At 40.5% G+C, this 24830-nt stretch overlaps 1 protein-coding gene and 1 pseudogene across 2 annotated transcripts; both read right to left on the bottom strand.

The window, feature by feature from the left end:
- Positions 1-1695: 1695 nt before the first annotated feature.
- Positions 1696-13808, bottom strand: LOC100344031 (olfactory receptor 8C8-like; annotated as a pseudogene).
- Positions 13809-21396: 7588 nt separating this feature from the next.
- On the bottom strand, positions 21397-24141 carry TMEM225 (transmembrane protein 225). Of its 2 annotated transcripts, XM_002708319.6 has the most exons (4): positions 23626-24141; positions 22896-23042; positions 22500-22634; positions 21397-21834 (listed from the first exon to the last, which is right to left on the bottom strand). In XM_002708319.6, exons 1-4 carry the CDS (start codon positions 24119-24121, stop codon positions 21593-21595), a joined length of 1020 nt encoding a protein of 339 aa, XP_002708365.4. In that variant the 5' UTR covers positions 24122-24141; the 3' UTR covers positions 21397-21592. The 2 variants fall into 2 exon arrangements, with proteins under 2 accessions (XP_002708365.4, XP_008258227.4); XM_008260005.5 differs by lacking the exon at positions 22500-22634.
- Positions 24142-24830: the final 689 nt, after the last annotated feature.

Here is a 24830-nt window from a genome sequence, read left to right as displayed (position 1 = left end):
CTGAAATCATTCAAAGTAAGGATGGATGGGAGAGAGCAAAACATGAAAGTACTACTGTGGAAACCATAACCCCGTCTCACCAGGAAAACTCGACCTAAACTCCTCAGTCTTATCTTCCCAGAAAATGACTGACCATTGAACAAGAGCATGATGAAGCTTTTCCTTTTTGCCCATCCTATTTACCCCATTTTAAAATCGATCTTTAAAGAGTCATGAGTGTATTCTCATTGGGCATTAAAGTCCACGGCTCATCTGTCAGCATCCTGGCTGAGAGTCAGTTCCCGTACCACTCTCACTTTCAGCCCATTCTCTAAGAGTTCTCCAGAGGTTCTCTCTATTCTCTCACAATTTCTTTCTTCCTTTTTTTCTTTTCTCCTTCCTTCCTTCCTTCCTTCCTTCCTTCCTTTTTTCTCCCTCCCTCCCTCCTTTTCATTTCTTCTTAGGATGTACAATGGTTTGAAAAACTAGCAGGCAACTGGGGAGTAAACCAGTGGATGGAAGACCTCTTTCTCTCTCTCTCTCTCTCTGCCTCTCATTCTCTCTCTGTGTAGCACTGACTTTCAAATAAATAAATCTTTAAAAAAAAAAGAATGAAAGAAAAACTAGCTTCTGTGTGATTAGTTGTGTGGCCTAGAAAAAGTCATATAACTATATCCTAATCATAGGATATGTAGGATATTTAATAGGATTTGTAAAGAAGGTGGCATACAGTAATGAATTAATGAATTCAGATTCAATTATTTCTTCTAAGAAAAAAAGGATAAATAAAATTTACATATTAAACAAACAAATCTCAATTGAGCAAGATCTCCACACATGTTTTTGTGTTTTAAAAGAAATAAATAGACTTTCCTTTGCAAAAGGAAACCCTGGTTACACAACCAGGGCAACAAAGACACTTGACATCACATGTGGCTCTTGATACTGTAAGCAGGAATATCATTGTGTAATTTTTCATCACAATCACAGACACAATCCACATATAAATGGAAAAATTATCAATATTTCAATTCTATTTATCACAAAGTATCAGTTGACTGAGGCCTTGTTGTTTTGGGTGGAGTTTGAGAAAGGTGGGCAGAACCGTGAGCCTCACCTAACCATCAATGACAATAGAAACTTAATCCAATAAAGTGTATGGTCCCTATATAGATATGAGGCTAAAAATCCAGAATAAGAACCATGACTGAAAGAATCCTAAAAAATTGACATCTGTACCATGTCCACAAGTTCTGTCATGGCTCCTGTTTTAATGCAGTTTTAAGTAGTAAGATACTTGAAAGAGGAAAGCACTCTATGTAATAGTTTCAGAAGAGGAAGAAAGAAATGAACACATTGGACAGTACCCAACGCCTTGCCTTGCCTTGAATAATGAAGACACATACGAAATAACTAGTAAGTAGGTTACCTTTAGATAGGAAAAGATATCAGCTCAGTATCTGCATCAGGCATAAAGATGGAAACTGGGGCAGAGCCCCCTTGGGACCAAGATGACCCTCATCCAAGAAAGACACACGTAGCTGTATTGCATGCAGAGAGAAGAAAGTGTTTTAGAGTAGAAATCCTGCCAAGACTATAGAAAGAAAGATGAAGAGAGGAAAGAAAGAGATTAGAAGGAAGTTTATGAGGAGGTATAGGAAGAGGACAAAAAGACCTTGCCATGGAAAAGGACCAACTCAGCCCTAGCAGTGCTGCTTAATTTGTAATTCTCTTCAGAGTTTTCTTTAGAGCAAGTTGACATCCTTGTTTCTGAGGCTATAAATGAGGAGGTTCTGCATGGGCACTACGAGAGTATAAAACACAGACAAAAATTTTCCTTGGCTGAAAGATTCAGCAGAAGATGGCTTCACATACTCAAGCAACCCAGATCCATAGAACAGACCAACAGTTATGATATGGGAACCACAGGTGCAGATGGCTTTGGACCAACCTTTAGCTGGAGACATGTGATGACATTAAAAAGAATGAAAGCATAAAATACTAGGGTAATGAGGCTCGATGCAATGATAACGGTACCTACAATGAGAGAGCTGGCAAGCTCATTGGCATACATGCTGCTGCAGGAGAGCTGAAGCAGGGGAAGATGTCACACAGGTAGTGGTTGATGGTTTTGGAATCACAAAAGGTGAGCCTAAGCATAAACCCCGTGTGGACCATGGCACCAGAAAACCCCATCAAATATGAACCAGACATCAGCAGAAAACAAACCTTTGGGGACACAACAACCGTGTACTTCAGCAGCTTACAGATGGCCACATAACGATCATAGGCCATGGCTGTCAGCACATAGCACTCAGAGTTGACAAAAAAAGCAGAGAAAAAGAGTTGAGCCATGCATTCTGCAAAGGAGATGATGTTGCTCTCTGAAATAAAGCCCATCAGCATTTTAGGGGTAAAGACAAATGAATAACAGAAATCAATGAAGGACAGGTTGCAAAGAAAAAAGTCCATGGGGGTGTGAAGGTGCAAATTCAGGCAAATTAGAGTGACTAAGCTCAAGTTGCCAGGCACAGTAACCACGTAGTTCACCAAGAACAGAAAATACAGGGACATTTCTAGCTCAGGTTGCTCTGACAATCCCACAAGAACAAACTCCACCACTGACGAGTTTTTTCCATAGCCATTCACTTCACCAGTAGATCTGTGAGCAGAGGAATACAAGGTGATATTAACAACGAACTCTCATTTTTGTCTCCAGAGGGGAAGGACCTTCAGGGCTATCTGAAGACTCAAGCAAGATCTCCAGGGAGCGAATTTTCTTAGGCTGATTCCTGAGGGTTCCACATCTCCTCCTTCCCTCACCTGTGTGTGTGTGTCTGACCAGGAAGAATGCTGATACACTTCCCAGTGTCTCCACACTTCATTCCCCTGTTCTCCTCAGTCGTCACTGAGTGCTGAAAAAAGCAACACATATGTGGTAATCCTCATAACCCTTCATTTATATAGTTTTGGGTTTGAAGGGAAATTATTAAAAGAAAGGTAATTCAGAGCTCACCTTTCTTTCTCAGCAAGCCTCACTAGGCTGCACATTGAGGGCTCCTCCTCTCCACTCTACTGTGGAGACAAAGCTTCTAGTGATGAAAGGAGTTGCAGCCATCATCACCGACCTCAGCCTTTGAGATGTTAGAAGAGCTATGATAGAGGATATGCCATGATTGCTATTTAAGAGCTCTCCCAGAAAATTTTTTTCTTTCCTTGCTAAGAGGTAAACAATAATCTTTTAAAAAGCTCCACAAGTCATCTGATTCATATGAAAATCTGTTCCATGTTTCATAGTTCTCAGACAAATGAGTAGAAGTACAAAACACTCTTCCTGCCTTTAAGTTTTCTTCCCAAGTTGGATGAGCCCCTTGAGGGTAGAAATTACTGAGCGTGTGTTACACTCTGTGCATCATAAACCCAGCATCAGATCTTTGGGGACTCAAATTTCTACTCAATTTACCAACAAGAATTCCTCCTGGTCCTCAGTGCAAAGTAGTGCCCGTTCTCCATACACAGCTCTATAGGAGGAAAGTCACTATCCCTAATGCTACCCTACAAGCACCTTGGGACCGCAGTAATTAATATTAAATCATAAAGTTAATACCCCACCTACTTGTAGATCACATTCCCTGAAACAGATATTGTAGCAAAGTGATTGATAAAGTGTAATGAGCCTCAAAGTTACTGAGTTGAATCCAGATTTCTCAACTTCCTTATGTGAGATGGTAGACAAGTGATATTGCCTCTCTCTCTCTCTCCCTCCATGTGTGTGTGATGTGTGCACACACATATGTAATATACATATATATATACACACATATATATCTGGGTAGACAAAGAACAGGGTTTATTAAAATCTTTAACATTGTAAGATTGTATCCAAGTGATAAAGTCTCTCTTTCTCTCTCTCTCTCATACACACACACACCTCTGTATAATAGTAATGGAATTATAAAAGAACTGTATCATTGGGTTATTATAGGAATTAAGTGAAATAATTAATATAAAGTACTGCTATGTGCCTGACCCATGAAAACAGCCCAGTGGGTTATAAGTATCTCTTTCTCTATTTGACCTCTATATTCATGCAAACCAGGGTTTCTCAGCTTTGTCACTACTGACATTTTGGACAAGATGATTTCCTGCTGTCGACTTTCCTGTGTACTAAAGACACATTTCAGAAGGCCACACATTGAAGAGACCGAGCTGGGAGGAGGAAGGTGAAGATCTGAATCCCAAGTTTCCTGATGATTTTATTTTAAACTCACAAGCGAGGGCTCTGGAAAACATTGGTATCTTCCCTGCCCTCAACACTGGCTCTGAGGTGAGGTGAGGTGGAGTGAAGGGGTTTAAAGGAGGAAAATCATTTTTTTCTTTTCTCTTTTTTCTCTCTCCCTCTTTCTTTCCTCCCTCCCTCTCTATCTCCCTCCCTTCCTTCGTTTCTCTACTCTGATGAGCTAAGTGGTGGTGACATTGTTCTTAGGGCACAAAGCAAGGCATTGAGGGACTAGGCTGGGAAACATTTGTAAACTCCTCTACATGGAGACCATCATATTGCATATTACACTGTAAGGAAATCACCTCAAAGGTGAAATCAACACAGGTGTTGACTGATGGAAAAGCAGTGATTGGAAGTAATGACAAGGGTTTATGGTCCTGGGCAATATTCTCCACTTCTTAAATCAGCAGTCAATTAACTTTTTCTGAAAAGTGCCAGATAGTAAATAATTTAGACGTTGTGAGCTGTATCTTCTCTGTTGTCATTACTCAACTCTGTTGCTTGTTATGCTAAAGCAGTCATGGGCAATATGTAGATGAATGTACATTCCCTGTGTTCCAATAAACTTTCTTTAATAAAACAGGCAGTGAATCAGGTTTGTCCAAGGCCCATGGTTTGTGAACTACTCCCTTACAATAACCAGATGGCTTTTGGCTGTTCCCCAACACACATTACCAAAAAGAACAGTTGGTGTCTCTAGGGGTACACGAGTTCACAGCCAAATAATAGACAAGGAAAAATATAGTTTCTATTATAAATAAAGACAAATATCATCATATAAAAACTGAAGTGGAATTACTCATTAGAACAAGAATTTAAAATTTACAAAATAAGGATACTCCAGGATTTAAGGGAAGATGTTAAGAAACTTTAAAAGGACAGAAAATCACATTGAGGAGCCAAATAGCAAATGTTAGTATGCAAAACACAATTGTTAAAATAAGGACCACAGTAAACTCTAGGATTAATATAGTTAAGAACCATATGTGAGTTGAACAATTACACTGAGGACTTTTCTGAAGGCAACAGAATAGGATAACAAGATAGAACGTGTTTAGAAAGCAAACAAGATAGAATGTGTTTACCAGGACCTAGCTGTTTAAAAACACAACAAAAGCTAAGCTGTCATCTACAGATTGGTCTTAGTAGGAAAGAAGAAAAATGGAGAGAAGATGGTTTTTGAGGAAATCATGGAGAGAAATGTCTCATAACTAGAAAAACAAAAAAAAATCACAAATTAGAAGGGCTAAGAGAGTGTTAAACAGAAGAGAAAATTAAAACCACATCCCTACAAACCATATTGCATAAAGGAAGACTCCAGATGGGTGAACATTCTTAATGTAAAGACAAAGTGAAACAAAATCAAGAAACAAATAGAAGAAAATATAAGATAATATCTTGAAATATGGCTTGGGATGCTTTAATTTAGATGTTAAAGTTATAAAATATAAGTCATAAGATAGATGATTGATAAATCTGAGTTACCTTGATTTCACAATATACTACAAGGTATACTGTGGACAAGCTTAATATATAGATAACTGATTGGGAGACATATTTACAATTTTTATAACCACATAGAATTAAGTCATAGTGTTCATAGAACTTCTACAAGAATAATACAATAAGAGTAATACAGTGAACACAATAGAAAAATGAGCAAAACTCAGCAATTTAGAGGAAAACTAGATAGAAACATGCACATAAATATAAATTCTAATTTGTCAATAATCAAACAACTGCAAAGCAAAACAAATGACGGGGCCAGCACTGTGGTGCAGCTGGTTAATGCCCTGGCCTGAAGCGCTGGCAACTCATATGGTTCGAGTCCCGGCTGTTCCTCTTCTGATCCAGCTCTCTGCTGTGGCCTGGGAAAGCAGAAGATGGCCCAAGTCCTTGGGCCCCTGCACCCATGTGGGAGACCTGGAAGAAGCTCCTGGCTCCTGGCTTTGGATTGGCGCAGCTCCAGCCATTGAGGCCATCTGGGGAGTGAACCATCGGATGGAAGACCTGTCTCTGTCTCTACCTCTCTTAATAACTCTGTCTTTAAAATAAGTAAATCTATAAAAAAAAGGAGTGAGAACATGCAAAAACAAATGACAATAAAAAGGAAGATAGTGAGGAAGTCAAAGCTCAACTACAGATTATTAAGCTACTGTCAGAAAGAATGAAGCTGACATACACATAAAATCATGCTCATATCTATAAAACATAATTCTCAGTTAAAACAAGAAGCACAGTATGCTATATAAAATAATGCTATCTGCATACATTAAAATTATGCACACCATCAAAGCAGAACTTGCACCATGCAAAGTCAAACAGAGAGGACTTTATTCACAGCTCTTGCCATAGGAGAAGGAGGTTGGAACTCAGTCTGGACTCAATTCCACTGAGATGATGTGAGAGGATTTTACCAGTATGGTGAGATGATGATATCAGACTGCTTATTAATAATCCTCAATATTAATATGCCTGTGGGCTCTTGCCACATATTCAGAGAATTCTGAATACTGGTGCAAATAAACCAGACAACGTGGTAAGCTTTTAAGGATTTTATTCAGTGAGAGAAATGTGCAGGAGAGTAAGGGCTTTGTACAGGGCAGAAAGGGAAGTCTAGAAGCTAAGCTGGGTCCATACTAAGCAGAGAGCAAGCATGCAGGCAGGAAAGCAGAGAGTGGAAGGGCAACATAGGGAAGGGCCCACCATGCTCCAGGCCTCTTATCCACTTCCAAAGGGGAGTGGTTATGTAGTCTAATGGACAGGTGGGCATCCATTAGGGGCATGAGGTCACACAGGAACGTGGTGAAAGTGTGGTCTTCCAGCTCACAGACCTAATCAATTTTATCCTGAATCTGTCTGCCTACACCAAAAGTACTAGGGGACATTGGGGGAGGTTCATCAAAGGGATATGTCCAGCAGAGTGAATTATGCTTAATTGGTAAGTGTTTTCCTCTGTAATTAGGCCATCAATGCTTGCTAATTGGGGCCCATCAAAGTTAGGCTCCTACAATTCCATAGAGACAGGGAGAGTAGGGGCACTACTTTCATTGCTTAAATTTTAAAGGGACAATTCTCTGGTTAGAGTAGGATATCCCCAGGTCATGCAACTGAGGACAAGGTCTTGACGCTATTTGCATCTCAAAGATGGCAGGTTTTCTAAAGAACTACCTAAATGATGACTGCCTGTCTGGAGAGGCTAGGAAAGGGGGTGAGGGGAGGGAATTGGAATAGAAAAGGAGTAAAGCCCATGAGAGTATTTCAGGCATGGAAAGCCAAGACACTCTGGCAAAAAGATCTCTGTGAGTGAGATCCCAGTGGAAAGAACAGGTCTTCAAAGAGGGAGGTGCCTTTCTCTGAAGGGAGGAGAGAACCTCCACTTTGACTATGACCGTGTCTAAACAAGATAAGAGTCGGAGAACTCAAGGGGCTTCCATAGCCTTGGAAACTCATAACTGGTGCATAGGGAGATTACTGATGCCATAAACAGGAGTGTCAATTGGTAAAGTCAACAACAGGAGTCACTGTGCACTTACTCCTCATGTAGGATCTCGGTCCTTAACGTGCTGTACACTGAGGCTTAATGCTATAACGAGTACTCAAACAGTATATTTCACTTTGTGTTTCTATGGGGGTGCAAACGACTGAAATCTTTACTTAATGTACACTAAACTGATCTTCTGTAAAAAAAAAAAAAAAAAAAAAAAGAAAGAAATTTTCAATTCCCAACTTGACTCTCACTGGGATTAAACATGACAATAGGTCTGATCTGATTTCATCATCATTTAAAAAAAATCATCTATTATTTTTCACTTTATGTTTCTGTGTGGGAGCAAACTGTTGAAATCCTTACTTAAGGTATACTAAGCTGATCTTCTGTATATTAAGATAATCGAAAATGAATCTTGATGTGAATGGAAGGGGAGAGGGAGTGGGAAAGGGGAGGGTTGTTGGTGGGAGGGACGGTATGGGAGGGGAAGCCATTGTAACCCATGAGTCGTACTTTGGAAATTTATATTCATTAAATAAAAGATAAAAAAAAATGTTCTGAGGGAGGATATTAAGTCCAAATAAATCAGATTGTGAAAACTTAAAAAAAAAAAAAAAAAAAAAGAAAAGGAGTAAGATAAGTGAGGGTGGAGAAAGAGGAAACAAAAGGAAAAAGAAGTAAAAAAGCCCAGAGCTTCCTGATAATGATACTGTTAATCAGATACCCAGGATTCTCTAGGCTATCACGATAAATAAGTTTCTTATTTCTTTAATCAACCACAGAGCTCACGACTCACTTTACAAATGAAAGTTCCCTGGAGCTGTGGATCCAGACTGAATCAAACACTCCTACCAATGCTCATTGTTTTATTTTAAAATGTTTTTCCTATCAATATCTACTTGCATAGTATACTTCAGTACCAGTTCTTCATAGTTTTGGATTGTGCCTGTGTTCCTGATTAATATGTTGGTCTATTCTCTGTTCCACTCACTTATCTGCCTCACCCCATAATCTAAAATGGCAATCCTAACTGTTCCTTTATTGATCAGTTCTGCCTAGGAGAATTAGCAAATTGTAGTGCTCTAGTACAAAAAATAAACAAATGATTGAATTTTGTGTGAACCTGTTGGAAATGCAAAATACTGGATCTCAATTAAGTTCGAGTAATTTAGTTCTGCATTTTTGATAAGCTTTCTAGGTAATTTGCTTGCATAGTAAAGTTTGATTAGCATTGATCTAAGTTTTGATGAAGTCTGATGTCCTAGGCAATAGCTGCTTTATTTTACAGTTGGGGCAATTGAGAAAATAGGAATGTATTGATTTACTTGAAACTGTTGCTTTCATTTGTGGGTGGGCCAGGAATGGGACCCAAGACATTTGATTCTGATTTAAAGACTACTCTAATTCATAATGTAGCTCGCCATTTCCAGGTTTCCAAAAATTAATCTTTGAACAGGTGTATACCTCTCTAATCTGTATCAGTTTGTCACGAATCTCAGCTGTTCCTGTCAGCTGCTCCTACGTTTGTCAATCCTGTTATGGTCCATTTATAGGAGACAGCTGTGTGTTCCCCTACCAGTGCCCTTCCTGGCACTGTGTAGCTGCAATATGTTCTCATGCATCAACATGCCATGTGATGTAGCCCTAACTGAAAATTTATGTCACCTATGCCTTATTACTATTCAAAGGCATGAGAATAGCTGTTAAATCCATAGAATTGGGTCAGGCATAACCTTCTGCCACTCCTGGTACAGGAGGCTTCTGCTTCTTACACTTATTGAGAATCAATTTTTGCTAAATGAAATATCAGTCTTCCATTCTGTGAACCTGGTTCTGCTCCAAGATCAGTTGAGAATTTGGAACTGAATTGCTATGTGACTTACTGAATTTTGCAAATGCCAACTATTTCAAACTTTATTTGTAAACTCTTTATCAGTGAATTTCCTTTATCTAGAAGATAATCTATGAACAATAAAAAGTGTGATTGCCCATGTTTGCTCAATACAGTTTTTCCTGAAATTTTAAGATTTGTTTCTCAGGTAGAAATCAACAGAAAGAGAGGTGGCGAGGACCTATGATACCAAACCCTTAATTTTGCGACCAGCTGTCTCCTGTAGCTGTCGCCTCTCCCATGGGTCTCTGAAGAACAAGAACAACAAAAGGAAAGCTCCTGTTTGTTGGCCTTGAAGCCTACTCTCAATGTATTCTGGGTGGTGTGAGATATGCCAACACTCCTCTTGCCCATCACGGGAGGGAGGCAGATTTTGTAATTCAGAGTCATTCTCCTTCATATTGGACCTTGGTATCTCAAGCCTGTGATGGCGAAAGGAGCATAGGAGGACTCTAAGGGATAGCACCACCTGGAAAGAGTTTTGCCCCTGATACGCAGAGACGCAAGTCTACAATGTGAACTACATGTTTCTCTTTCCCTATACCATTACTAATGTGGGAATTATAATAGGGGGACATCTCTCTTCAGCAGTAGGAGAGTGCAGGCTGCTCTTACAGCCCAGCTCCACAGGGCTTCAAAAAGTTCCTGCAAAATGTTTCTTATTAGAAAACTATGCATAAATTTCAATCATTTTTGCACCAAAAATGTTTTAATTCTGTTTTTGATGAACTTTTTGAAGTATCTTTGTATAAATGTGAAAAGAGGAATCTAAGAATTCTTAAACTCAACGATTGTGCCTGGTTTACTTAGTGTATCCAAAGCACCCAAACACCAAAGTCTTAATACATATTTTAATTTATTTTTTATATCAACAGATAATAGTATGTTTTTTGTGCACAACACCTTGCTTTGAAGTACATTTACATTTTAAATGACTAATTCTAGTTAACCAACACTTGAATTTTCTTACATGGTTACTATTTTTGTGGAGAGAACAGATCACATCCACTCTCCTAACATCATTTAGAATAGATCTCTTGATCTTATTTCTCCCATACTGCTGAAATTTTGTATTCTTTTAAAAATTTTTTTAAAGTTATGGTTTGAAATTTTATATTCCTTGACCAACATCTCCCCAGTGCTTATTCCACAGCTAGGTCCTGGTAACCTTGCTTTGATGAGATCAACTTTTTAAGATTTCACGTATGAGTAAGAGCACATAATATTTATCTATTTGTGTCTGGTTTATTTCATGTAACATAATGTCCTTCTTGGCTCATTAATGTTGTTGGAAATGACAGTTTTTCTTTTTTTAAAGGCTGAATAATATTCTATTATTATGTTTACCTACATCATATTTTCTTTATCCATTCATCCATTGATGGACATTTAGATTGATTTCCACATTACCTTTTGTGAATAATGTTGTAATAAACATGCAAGTGCTTGGTTTGACATACTGATTTCATTTTTTTTTTTTTTTTTGGACAGGCAGAATGGACGGTGAGAGAGAGAGACAGAGAGAAAGGTCTTCCTTTTGCCGTTGGTTCACCCTCCAATGGCCGTCGCGGCCAGCGCATCCCACAGATCTGAAGCCAGGAGCCAGGTGCTTTTCCTGGTCTCCCATGTGGGTGCAGGGCCCAAGCACCTGGGCCATCCTCCACTGCACTCCCTGGCCACAGCAGAGAGCTGGCCTGGAAGAGGGGCAACCGGGACAGAATCTGGAGCCCCAACCAGGACTAGAACCCGGTGTGCCAGCACCACAAGGCAGAGAATTAGCCTATTGAGCTGTGGCGCCGGCCCTGATTTCATTTTAAGTACATATATAAATGTAATACCAAGTAGGGGCCGGTGCCATGGCTCACTTGGTTAATCCTCTGCCTGCAGTGCCGGCATCCCATATGGTGTCGGGTTCTGGTCCCAGTTGCTCCTCTTCCAGTCCAGCTCTCTGCTGTGGCCCGGGAAGGCAGTGGAGGATGGCCCAGGTGCTTGGGCCCCTGTACCCGCGTGGGAGACCGGGGCGGGGGGTTCCTGGCTCCTGGCTTCAGATGGGCGCAGCGTGCTGGCAGTGGCGGCCATTTGGTGGGGTGAACCCATGGAAAGAAGACCTTTCTCTCTGTCTCTCTCTCTCACTGTCTCACTCTACCTGTCAAATAAAAAAAAGTATTTAAAAAAATACCAAGTAGTAGATTTGCTAGCTTATATGGTATTTGTATTTTTAAGTTTTTAAGGATCTTCCTTATTGCTTTCCACTATGACTTCACATCTTCACCAGCACTTGTACCTTTTGTCTTTTTAATAGTAGCCATTCCTCCCCCCACCACCAGAAACCTTTTACTTAAGATATACAAACTTCATGCATTTCATAAATACAACTTTAAGAACACAGCGATTCTCCCCATCCTACATGCAATTGTAGCCATTCTAAAATAAATAAACAAATAAACATTAACATTATAAGTAGAGGGTCCCTATGAAGAAAGTAAAGAGATCTTGTAGATATGATGTATAAGCAACCTTACATCTGTGACCAGAGAAACAGGGATAATGGAAATTCTTCTAATTTCTGGTTTGAATATAGCTTAGTTTCCCTATCTATAGCAGGAATACCAGCAAACAGAACAATATATCTACCACCTCAATGATCTGTGTCAAGGTTGTTGAAAGACAGCCCTTTGTCACTGACACCCACTTTCATATAGGGAGTAGACAGCAGTGACCATGAGGAAGCTTTTCCCTCAAGTGGTTTGAAAGACTGTAATTCAGGGCAGGACCACCTGAGTCAGAAATTTAAGTGACAATTCATAAATATATATGAAGCATCCCTGGGGGATTCCAGGATACATTTGGTGGTACACAGGAGAATGAGAGCCTATGGAATGTGTCAGGGTAATATAGATGGGCAAGAGTCAAGGACACTTGGAATTTTATTTTGACATCCTCCACAGACTGATGGGGCCAAGAGGAAATTGGGTCAGGCTTCCCGAACAGAGTTTTGCATGTGAGAGAAAGAACAGAACAAATAGAAATCACCCATTTCTGGGTGCATTTCAGGCAAAAACATTCCTGCAATTTTTGTTTAAATATTGGATAGTGCAAATTTTAAATTGCTATTGATAGATTTTATTGCATTATTTCTAGTCAATAGTTACTTGTGGACCAATTTGATCCTTTTAAAATCTTGTTTCAAAATTCTGTTAAGCAAAAACTAAGTTTGCTTTTACTCCATGGATAATTTATGCTTATTTCATTATCTAGTGCTCTATATATTAAGAGGTATTTCCAATCTGACTGATAGGAACACAAACTATTTTCATCCCTATGTGAACACTGAAAAATATTTGGCCTATTGGTTTCTTGTGGATTCTTTCGTACTTCCAGGTAATTTCTTTTTCATGCATTCTTTTTTTTTTCTTTTTTTAAAGGAGAGAGAGAGAGAGAGAGATTTTTCTTTTTTTGGGACAGGCAGAGTTAGACAGTGAGAGAAAGAGACAGAGAGAAAGGTCTTCCTTCCGTTGGTTCACCCCCCAAATGGCTGCTACTGCCAGTGAACTGCGCCGATCCAAAGCCAGGAGCCAGGTGCTTCCTCCTGGTCTCCCATGTGGGTGCAGGGGTCCAAGCACTTGGGCCATCCTCCACTGCACTCCCAGGCCACAGCAGAGAGCTGGACAGGAAGACCAGTGATCAGGACAGAATCCAGTACCCCGACCGGGACTAGAACTCCAGGTGCCAGCACCACAGGCGGAGGATTAGCCTAGTGAGCCGCGGCCCCAGCCTCATGCATTCTTTTTAAAAAAAATATTTACTTCCATCTTATTTGAAAGGAATAATGACAGAGAGACTGAGGCAGACATACAGATAGAGATCTTCCATGCCCTGATTCACTACCCAAATTTTTGCAATAGGCAGTGTTGGGACAGGCTGAAGCTAGGAACCTGGAACTCAATCCAAAGCTCCCATGTGGGTGGCAGGGACTCAAGGACATGCTGCCTCTCAAGGTACACAGTAGCAGGAAGCTGGAATCAGAAACAGAACTAGGACTCCAACCCAGGCACTATGATGTTGGATTTGAGCATCTTAAATGGTGTCTTAATCACTGCCCCAAATGCCTGATGCATGCTGAGCTGTGGCTTCAAAAGCTGGAAAAATTTCCACGCGGTTTGCATGTTCTCCCGCGTGCTGCATGCAGGTTGTAAGCCAGAGCATTCACTTTACTTTTCTCCATGATTGCAATCTTTCATTTCCCACCGTGCAATGTCTGAAAGTGTTTGGTTCGTGTATTTTTGTCATTTCTTTAGTTTCTTAAGTCAAAAGATAAAACAGAACCTCTGTTGTTCTACCTTGGCCAAAATCAGATGTACTAATTCCTTTATTTTTAGAATGGGTCAGTCATGAAATTTTCTTATATATCCATTTCTCTCAAACTAAGATATAAATTATTATTTATATCCTGTTCATCTTTGTATCATTAGCAGCTCACATAAAATTTTAGAAAAGGTCCTGAAAAGAATACACAATATTTATCCAGTGTTTCTATAACATACAGTGATATAACTCCTTTCAAGTTTATGCTACATTGTCCCTGCAAAAGAAACTATTTTGGAATTCATTTTGTTGATAAGAGAACTGAGATAGTGAGGATGATGGAACAAGGACATAGCCTCAGCCATTTTAGGTTTCTTGTTACCCCTGCCTTCTTTCAAGAGATCAGCTCTGTCTCACACCCTGTATTGTCCCCCATCCCACCCCTGCATTCTTCCCCAGGTTTGGAAGCCAGTGGGCCAAACCTGAAGAACCAGTATGGAGAAGTTCATCTCTGCCTACTGCCCCGCCCACTAGCCCACCTAAGATATAAAATGCACCAGCCTGCTGGGGTCAAGGCTTCTGCCATTTTTGGTTTATTTGGTCTGTGAGCATGATGGCAATTGATTGGCCTCTGCAGATTTATTTTCTCTGAATAAATCTGGTCTGGCTGCGAGTTCGTATTCTGTTTCCTCTCTGTTTTGCACCCCTGTTCTTACATTTGGTGCCCCGTGTGAGAAGGCACCAAACTGCACTCTTTTCCTAACAGAGAATAAGCGACTTGTCCAGGACCACAATTCAGTAAATATACTCAACATATCTTTTGTGAATAAATACTGAGCTGAATAGTGATAATCATACATATGATTAATTAATTCATATGAACTAAGGGTCAGGCATTTGGCATGCTGGCTAAGATGCTGCTTGGGATGCTCCCCTCCCTTATCAGAGTGACTGGGTTCAAGTCCCAGCTCTGCCACCACTCCCAGCTTCCTGCTGAAATTCGCCATTGATGGCTGAAGTACTTGGATCCCTGCCATCCACATAGGAGAACTGGATGGAGTTCTGGGCTCCTGGTTTTGGCCTGGTTCACCCATGACTGTTTAGGGCATTTGGGAAGTGAATCAGTAAATCATTGGATGGGAGATCTCTCATTCTCCTTCAAATGAAAATGAGAAGAAATCATATGAACTAAAACTTTTTTTTTTTTTTCAGAACCAGAAAAAGCCAGAGAGAGTTGGAGCACAGAAGATTTAGGTGAGTGAGGATGGGACCTCTTTATTTGGGAAGTCTGCGTCATTTCATTGCCAGGTGCCCAAGGTGCATAAAAAAAGTTATGAGGGGATTTCAAGAAACCTTGTGGAAGGTGGAATTAAAGGAAATGCTTATTTTGGTGCAGAAATTTTTGATATTGATGCATTTTTTTTCATAATACACTTTTCTCATGGGCTTTCTGAAGACTCTTTGTATTTATGGATTTTGAAATTTTTATGCCCAAATAAATTTATCTTTTAATTTGAGTTTTCTGTGAACTTTCTGAAGTACCCTTGTACTGTGTGCTATATGACTTAAAAAAATCACTTGTCAAGAACATTTTATGGCAATTTTCTTGGTGATATTTAATCAAGACTCTTCTTGGGCCCAGCAGTGATGCAGGCTTCTTGGTAATGGAAGCTAACCTGGTTCTCCATCACTCATGGTTCTCAATCTTGGCCTGCTTCAGGATCAGCCACAAGGATTACTAAAACATGCGTTGCTGGGCTTCCCCTCCAGGGTTTTCTGATGTAGTGGGTCAAGGTTGTATTAATTTCTTATGTCTTTCCAAGTGATGTTAGTGCTGCTGGCCCAGAAACTAGATTTTGAGAACCACTGGTGCAAATTCTATTTCAGATGATCTTTTTTTTTCTTTTTTAAATCTTTAACTTCAAATTGTTATGGAAGGAATTCATTGAAAGAAACTTTCAGAATGACACTATGAGTAAATCACATGGCTTTACTTGATCGCTTTCTTACATTTGGTTGGTATTTATTGCTTACATGTGACAGTTACTGATGGCCAATTCCTTAGCATCTTGGAATCAGTTCAGTCTTCTAGGTGTTCTGGCTTTCACTAAGAGTGCCATGTGTTGATGAACTTGGGTCCCCTCGGCAGCAGAGGCTCTCAGATGATTTCTGCCCTTGGTGAATGATTGTTACAGCACAAGGACCTGCTTCTTACACTCTGGCTTGCATGCAATCCTTTCTCCCAGATATCCACATGCCTCATGCACTCATCCTCTTTTTATCTTTATTTAAAGATCATCTTCCCAGAGAAGGCTTTCTTAACTTCCTCATATAGAATTGAAACTCATTCTCTAGACTTCCTGTTCCCCTTGCCTTAGTTTTTCTCATAACATTTGTCACCTTGTATCTTTTCATACAATTTTTTTTCTATATTTTATTTGTGGTGTGTCACCACCTACTGTATTTAAACTGATTGAAGTCATAGATTTTGTCTTTTCTGTTCACTGTCATACATAATAGGCACTAAAGCATATAGTACATGGATGACTAAATAAATAATTTTTGACCAATGAATAATAATAAATTGTATTATTCAACGATGGACTTAATTATTTTGTTCTATTTTGCATATGTTATTAAAGTTATACTTTTTAAAAAAATTACATTGACTTATCAACTTTATTAATTATTTTTATTTGAAATGCAAAGAGACAGATAAAGACAGAAGCAGAGAGAGAGAGAGAAGCCCAGAATTCCATTCAGTTCTCCCATGTTGGTGGTAGGGAGCCAAGTCCTTGAGCTATCCCTGATTCCTCTCAGGGTAAACATTAGCAAGAAGGTAGAACTGGAAACAGAGCTGAGACTCAAACTAAATTATTGTACCAAATGCCTACCCATAGAATTATACTTTATTTTGTGATCATTTTCTACTTAAAGTCAAGGGCCAAGCCTTTAGGTCTTCTTAAGATTCACTTTAGGGCAGCTGTCCAAAGGCACTGTGAGGGACTGGTGCCATGGTATGGTGGGTTAATCTGCTGTCTGTAGTGCCAGCATCCCACATGGGTGCTGGTTTGAGTCCCAGCTGCTCTACTTCTGATCCAGCTCTCTGCTAATGTTCCAGGGAAAGAAGTAGAAGATGGCTCAAGTGCTTGGGCCCCTGCACCTACCTGGGAGACATGGATGAAGCTTCTGCCTCTTGGCCTGGCCCAACCTTGGCTAAAGTGGCCATTTTAGGAGTGAACCAGCAGATGGAAGAGCTCTCTGTGTCTCTCCCTCTCTTTTTGTAATTCTGACTTTCAAATAGATAAATAAGTAAACAAACAAACAAATAAATTAAATCTTTTTTTTAGGGCACTGTGACAATTTGCATGTTACATGGTATGGCTCCTCTTCTCAATGCATCCACCCCTAGTTACTAGTCTGTAACCCAAATTTCTCCCAACAACTAGCTTTCCACTAGTGTTCCAGATGTCCATTACCTTTGGCCATCCCTGGGAACCAACCCAGTGTTACTCCTCCCCTGTGTCCTGTAGCCTCAGCCTGTCCCCACATCTGCACTCTTACAGCCAACATTTCACAAAAATGCATCTTGTATTTCAAAATAATTTTTGATTTAATCCACATTTCCTTCATATTACAGTACTGCTTATATTCCAGACAACTTTCTTGATAGTATTGTGTTTTATGTTCCCTCTTTCTTTTTTAGGTTTTATTTCCCAGATCCTATATATTTTTTTTATTGAAGTCATTCAGATCTGTTGCCACTGCATGTAGAAGATACTTTCAGTCTGTCACGATGCTACTTGAAATGTTCTCCCCTTGTCTTTTATCCTATTCTGTGGTACCATACTCTCTTAATTTTTCTTCTTTTGGTTGCCCATCCTTCAACTAATTTGTAGATTGTCTCCTTTTGTTATCTTCCCTGGTGATCTAGGTCACTTTTATAGATGTAATTATTGTTAATATATTTAATGGCTTCAGGCCGGTGCTGCGGCTCACTAGGCTAATCCTCCACCTTGCGGTGCCGGCACACCGGGTTCTAGTCCCGGTTGGGGCGCCGGATTCTGTCCCGGTTGCCCCTCTTGCAGGCCAGCTCTCTGCTGTGGCCAGGGAGTGCAGTGGAGGATGGCCCAGTGCTTGGGCCCTGTACCCCATGGGAGACCAGGATAAGTACCTGGCTCCTGCCATCGGATCAGCGCGGTGCGCCGGCCACAGGCGCCAGCCGCGGCGGCCATTGGAGGATGAACCAACGGCAAAGGAAGACCGTTGTCTCTGTCTCTCTCTCTGTCCACTCTGCCTGTCAAAAAAACAAAAAACAAAACAAAACAAAACAAAAAAACCACACTGAAGTACTAACTCATATGAACATAATTGTCCAAAACCCAGGAGTTCTGAAAGTATCGCGTGATAGGGAAGATGTGCATCAAAAATATCTTAGACATTGCTGATAGGTGCATAAAAGGAAACAATTGCTTTCTAAAATAATTGCTCTTATTTTGTCAAGTGAGATAATTGCCTATCCTACAACCCCCTGTTCCACGCAAGAGAAACTTGGACAAATGTAGAACTGTCCAGAGATTTACTGATTATGATGGCAAAGGTAAAAGCAGTTTAAATGCCCTTTTGGCAGACTACAGAAGAACATAAAAACTGGCGTCCTCATACATCCATCAGTCTGCATCTTCAGATTCAATCAACCATGTATTGAGAATATTAGAACAAGCAGTTGCTTCTGTATTGAACACGTACAAATTTTTCTTGTCATTATTCATAAACATTATGACAACTATTTGCCTAGCATTTATATTGATTAGGTGTTATTAGGAATCTAGAGATGATTTAAAGCAAGTGGGAGGATGTCTATAGGCTTATGGGAATACTAACTCATTTATATGAAGAACTTGAGCATTTGTGGATTATGATATGGGAGGGTGATTTCTGGATCTAGACAAAGACTGAGGACAACTGTATAGTACAATGAAATACAAATATAGTGAGAAAATGAATGAGGTACAGGTATGTGTAAAAAAATCAATTTTAGTACCAAGTATGTGAATAACAAAATAAGTCTCAGAAAACATTATATAGTGATATTAAATTCCTTTTCCTAAGTTTCAAAAACTGGAAATGTGTATTTATGATAAAGCAATTCACAAACAGGTAATTATAAACACAAAATTTATCATTGGTGTGGGGAGCTTGGATGGAGGTAGCTGCTATTATTGATATGGTTCTTGTTCTTGGGTAGTGGTAGGATAATAGATGTTTATTCAATTAAAAATAAATACACAGGCCGGTGCCGTGGCTCAATAGGCTAATCCTCCGCCTGCGGCACCAGCACACCAGGTTCTAGTCCTGGTCAGGGTGCTGGATTTTGTCCTGGTTGCTGCTCTTCCTGTCCAGCTCTCTGCTGTGACCCGGGAGTGCAGTGGAGGATGGCCCAAGTGCTTGGGGCCTGCAGCTGCATGGGAGACCAGGAGAAGCACCTGGCTCCTGGCTTTGGATCAGCACCGTGCGCTGGCCGCAGCGTGCAGGCCACAGTGGCCATTGTGGGGGTGAACCAATGGAAAAAGGAAGACTTTCTCTCTCTCTCTCTCTCTCTCTCTCTCTCTCTCACTGTCCACTCTGCCTGTCCAAAAACAACAACAACAACAACAACAACAACAACAACATGGAACCATTGGTTTGATCATAAAACTTTAAAAAAAATAAAAAAAATACACAGCAAAGTGAAAAATGTCATAACTGGATTAAAGGTCGGATTACATTATGGACAGGTTATGATTGTTTCAATCCTCACAGAAGAGGCTGAGGAGCAACATCCAACAGCAATAGCAAAGTTGACAGTGGTAATGTGAGTGATGGTGTAAGGACTGCATTGAACACTGGAGTAGACGCCCTGTCGGTCTCTGCATGGCTGTCATTCTATATAATTACTCAGGGCATCCTCCAGAGATTTCTCCTTACATCACATACAGAATTTTCCCCTAGCACTCCATTGTATAGACCATCATTACATTATATTTCAGGTAGATCAATTTGAGAAAAAATATTCTGGTTTATTACCTTGTGAGAAAATCTTTGAGCACAAACTATGTAACTAGAAATATAAAATTTATTAATTTCATTCATCTGCTACCCAGATAAATGCAGACAACTGTTATATTACATCATTCGGTTTATTCAGAAATCAGAATTCAAAATCGTTCCTTCTGTATGACTTCAAATATATTATATATATATATATATTTGTAGTGGGTCTTTGCTGTACACTGAGTTACGTGCAATTGCTTTCTATAATCTAACGGACATATGGCCTCTTTATTATTGCATCTTTTCTTGTACTGTTTTCTCCTTGGTAAAATGCCTTACTGCTTCTTGTTCTGTTGCTGCTGCAGTTACCTGTATTCTCATGTGAGATAAGTTTTAATCTTCTGAAGACATAAGATTTTCTGAACAGGGTTTGTTTCTACTTTGTTGTAACCATGTATCACCACACAGTTAGCAATAATTTAAAAGCAAAGAACTAACTTATTTCTTAATGTATTTAAAATTATTTTTAATTTTCATTGTATTTGAAAGGGAGAGAGAGAGAGAGAGAGAGAGGAGAGAGAGACACCTCCAGCTGGCTTACTTCTCAAATGTTAGCAACAGCCAATTCCAGGAGCCTGGAATTCAATCCAAATCTCCCATATGGGTAGCAGGGACCCAGGTATTTAAGCCATTATCTGCTGCCTCCCAGACAGCTGGAATTGAAGGTAGAATCTGGAATTGAACTTGATGTGTCTTAATCATGCACTCTGCCTTTCAAATAAACAAAATAAATGTTAAAAAAAAGGAGATGAATGAGATTAGGAAGAGGTTAGAGGAAAATTAATTATACCTATTTATTTTTTGTATTGATATATTTATTATTATTATTTGAGAGACAGGGAGAGGGAGAGAGGGAGTAGAGAAAGAGACAGGCAGAGGTACATACAGAGTTCCCATCTGCTGGTTCACTCCCCAGATGTCTGCGGTGATGGGGGCTGGGCCAGGCCAAAGCTGGGGGCCCAGAACCCAGTCCAGGTCTCCCACGTGGGTGGATAGGACTCATTTACTTGAGCCAAGATCTGCTGCTTACAGGGTGTGCATTAGCAGGAAGCTGGAATTGGGAGCAGAGCCAGGATTTGAAGTCAGGCACTGTCATGTGGGATGTAGATATCCCAACTGGCAGCTTAGATTAAACTCCTGCCCCTCCATCTCTAAATTTAGTTGAAAATTTTCTAGAGGAAATTTTAACATTTATACAGTTCAGGGATGTGTATATAGGTGTTTGTCATATTGTCTTGTATTCTGTATATTTGAAACATGTCATGATAAAAGGTATTTTAATCTTTGTGGTATACACAGTTAAGAATACAGCAAGTCTTATTTACATGGAAATATTTATTACACTGGCAACAAATATTGTAGAAGAAACTATTTATTCAACATGTCAGGATAAAAAAGAAAGCCATCATCTGGATCTTTTCACAGGTCTCCAAACCATTCACAGTCATTAACACAAAGCCAAATGCGGGCAGAGGGTTGGAGACCACATGGCACACAGTCACAAAGCAGTTGTATAAAGATGGGCATGTACTGAAAGGTACCCACTGTCCAATCATAAAGCCCAGGTCACACGACGCGTCTGGACTTGCGATTTGCTTGGAATATCTTCCTTCGAGCTCATGGAGGAGTGCTTGCGGACAATGCTGCGAGGCATTATGGTGTTTTCTGGTAATGACGTCACCTGGACAGAAGTCTTAGGTAGCTGTGTATTCTCACGTTCCTTGGCAGGAGTAGTGAGGTGCAGCCAGGTGCTGCAATTTATGGACTGCTTGCACTGTATGAGAGAGATGATTCCTAGGGAAATGAGAAACCAGGGAGTGGGATGAAGGAACAATGGAGAGTCCTAGGCACACTTCCCTCCATGTTGGCAGAAGGCCCTGACCCAAAGCCCAGTGAGTCCCAGCCAACTACCCTATTCCATCTGGGAGGGGAATGGTTTAGTGGAGGAGACTGGAATTATATGCACAGTAGCTTAAACACTTTTTTTGAGGGAAGAGATGTCTTTTTCCGGGTTAGGAAGTGCAATTGCAAATGAAAATTTAAAGACTTATTAAGAATGAAGGTTTCTGGTTTTGGTAGGTGCCCCTTTAGCATCAGCTGTTGCTTTTCCCTGTCCTCAAGCAGGCTTGGCACTTTACTCTACTTCCGCAGTCCCTTGCCCCTCTCTATAATTGAGCATTCTGTCCCAGCCGTGCTCTTTGACTGAGACCGTGGTGGTCATCTCTGCCTAAAGGTGGAAAAGGTGTGAAAGACAGAAGACACTCTTCACACAGGCCCGATCTCCAGCTCTCTCCCTATAGGAACTGTCCTGCAGAATGGATCAAGGTGAGCTTTAGCCTGTCAAAATGCAGGGGTAGAATTTTTTTTTTTTTTCATTTCCCTGTCCCACCCTTTCACCTTCTTCTCTATCTTGGCTGCATTGGTTCTTATCACCCTTCATAGACCCTGCAGACACTCACCAGTGACAAAAAAGAAGAAAACGTTTAAGTAGGCAATGAAAGTGGCCAGGGAGATCTTGTATCTAGTGAAGTACACGGATTCACCTTGACTTAGCTTTTGGTGATATAGTAGGAGTGCACAGACCAGAAGGATACCTAATGTCCAGACAGGAGGAAAAAAAGAGTCCTTTTTCAGGAACTTTCTTTTGCTCAGTTAATTCCCCCAAGATACACGTGACCTCCCAGGTTTCACTCTGATTGGCTGTGTCTTTGACCTGGCTTTGGTGATAGACCTAACTCAGAAGCTGTATGTAGGTCTGACCGAGAGAACTGGGAAGGTCAGTTAGCTAGAGGCTGCAGCTTGGACCCATAAACCCGTCACACCTCCCACCTGTGTTAGAGGAGCTCGGAAGTTACCTGAGAGGAGACCTTCGGTGGCAGTGAGGAGGTGTATATATATGTTCTGAGGAATCACATAGGTGAATTCCAGACCCAGGATCAAGTTAAGGGAGAAGGAAATGCCGAGGACTGCAACCATCATCATCCGGATTCTTTCCAGCTCACCTGTTGGGAAGCAGAGCTGTAGTGAGGCAAGGGGCTGGGAAATCACTAGGTGGAAATGGGAACAGAGTGAAGATTTGACTAAGTAACAAATAAAGCAAGAGAGGCAGCATAAAGGGGCAGGGCCCTTCAGCTGAATGAGAGGAACCCAGAACTGCTTCCTGTCTTGGTATCTGTAAGCCTCTTTCTCTCCTATTATTTTCTCAGAACTCATTTCTTGTTAAATACTCCAATTCACCCTGCCTTCTTTCAGAGGCAACGCAACCTATTTTTCCTCCTTGCCAGTTCCCTTCCTTTCACACTCCGCACACTCAAGTTGTGCTTTACGCTGCCCTCACCCCCACTCCTACTGCCAACGTTTCTCAGTTGCCTAGCAGATAAATAGGTAAGCTTCTGAACTTTTCTCTCAAACATGCAAATGGTGGATTGTGGAGTCTGCCTTGCCTGTGTTGTTTCTGGAAATGGACACACTGCCGCTTGAGAAAGTTGTGCCATAGAAGAATGGAAAAGCTGGTGAGGTGCAGGAAACTAAAGCAATGATGAACCCTTCCTCACCACTCATTTCTTCCCAGAGGGTAGTTCTGACCTTCTGGCCAAGTAGTAATGCAGCATGTCATCCATGGACTGTGGTTCACCTTGATCGTTTGTCTTTTGGGGATCAGCTCCACCCATTCATCCACAATGATTCCTATTGTCAACAAGACTGTGGCCCAGGAGGAGGAGAGCATGTTGATGGCCTGCATATTTCTGCTTGATATATACACCATTGTGAGTGGGATTTCTAGCTGAGACTGCGCGGTTATTTCATAGACTTCTCTGATTTGATTAGTCACAGGAGGAAGGGCAAAATCTGGGGTTTTGGTGACTGCTGAGGCATTGGCAATGGCAGAAGCTGAAGTATCTTGTGGAACAGAGAAGATAACTTCCACCCTGCAGCACTGCAGTGAGACCAGCCTGCTCTCAAGGCTGCTAACTGTCATGGAATTATTTATGTTTGACCCTTGACCCTTGGGCCTAGAGTACTGGAAAAACCAGGTATACCTTCCATCTAACCAGTTACTTCCAGTAACTGTGAGGCTCATTTTGAAAAGGGATTGACCAGTGTTTTCGAATGCTGCAGAGAAATCAAATTAGGTGCAAAATGAACATAGGCTGCTGAGTTTGGCAATCTGGTAGAATGATGGGAGAAGTGGATGTAGAAGTAGAGGCAGTTTCTTTTGAAACAGGTACTTTTATTCAAATAACAACAAAAAAAAAGGTGGAATGGTAGCTTCAAGGGAAATTGTGTAATTGGAAAAAGCTGAGAATAGTATGATGAATATTTATGAATCTTTAATCTTGCTTCAGTGACTGTAACCTGAATTATTCTGCAACAAATACCAGACATAATTTCATATTTTAATATCCTTAAAGATAAAGATTGACTTTTTTGTGGTAGTGGCAGGGGGACAATATATCATTTGCTTTCTCTCTTCTTATTCTAGTTATTAGAGGGTTAGTAGTTTTATCAGTCTTTTCAAAAATCTTTTTACTTATATATTTACCCAATTGGAAATAAGATTTTTAATACAATATTTTGCTATTTTAAAGACTTTAAAAAAAGGTTTGTTTATTTATTTGAAAGGCAGAGTGACAGACATAGACGTAGACAGAGGGAGAAGCAGAGGGAGTTTGTCCATCTGTTGATTCGCTACCCACATGGACATAATTGGTAGGGCTGGGCCAGGCTCAATCAAGAAGCCAGGAACTCCATTTGGATCCCCTCCATAGGTAGTAGAGGCCCAAATATCT

This window comes from Oryctolagus cuniculus, chromosome 1, assembly GCF_051225735.1.
Source record: "Oryctolagus cuniculus isolate XC-2025 breed Fujian yellow rabbit chromosome 1, ASM5122573v1, whole genome shotgun sequence".
Lineage (NCBI taxonomy): Eukaryota > Metazoa > Chordata > Mammalia > Lagomorpha > Leporidae > Oryctolagus > Oryctolagus cuniculus.
The sequence above is the reverse complement of the archived record's forward strand: the minus strand, read 5'-3'. Positions and strand labels throughout refer to the sequence as shown.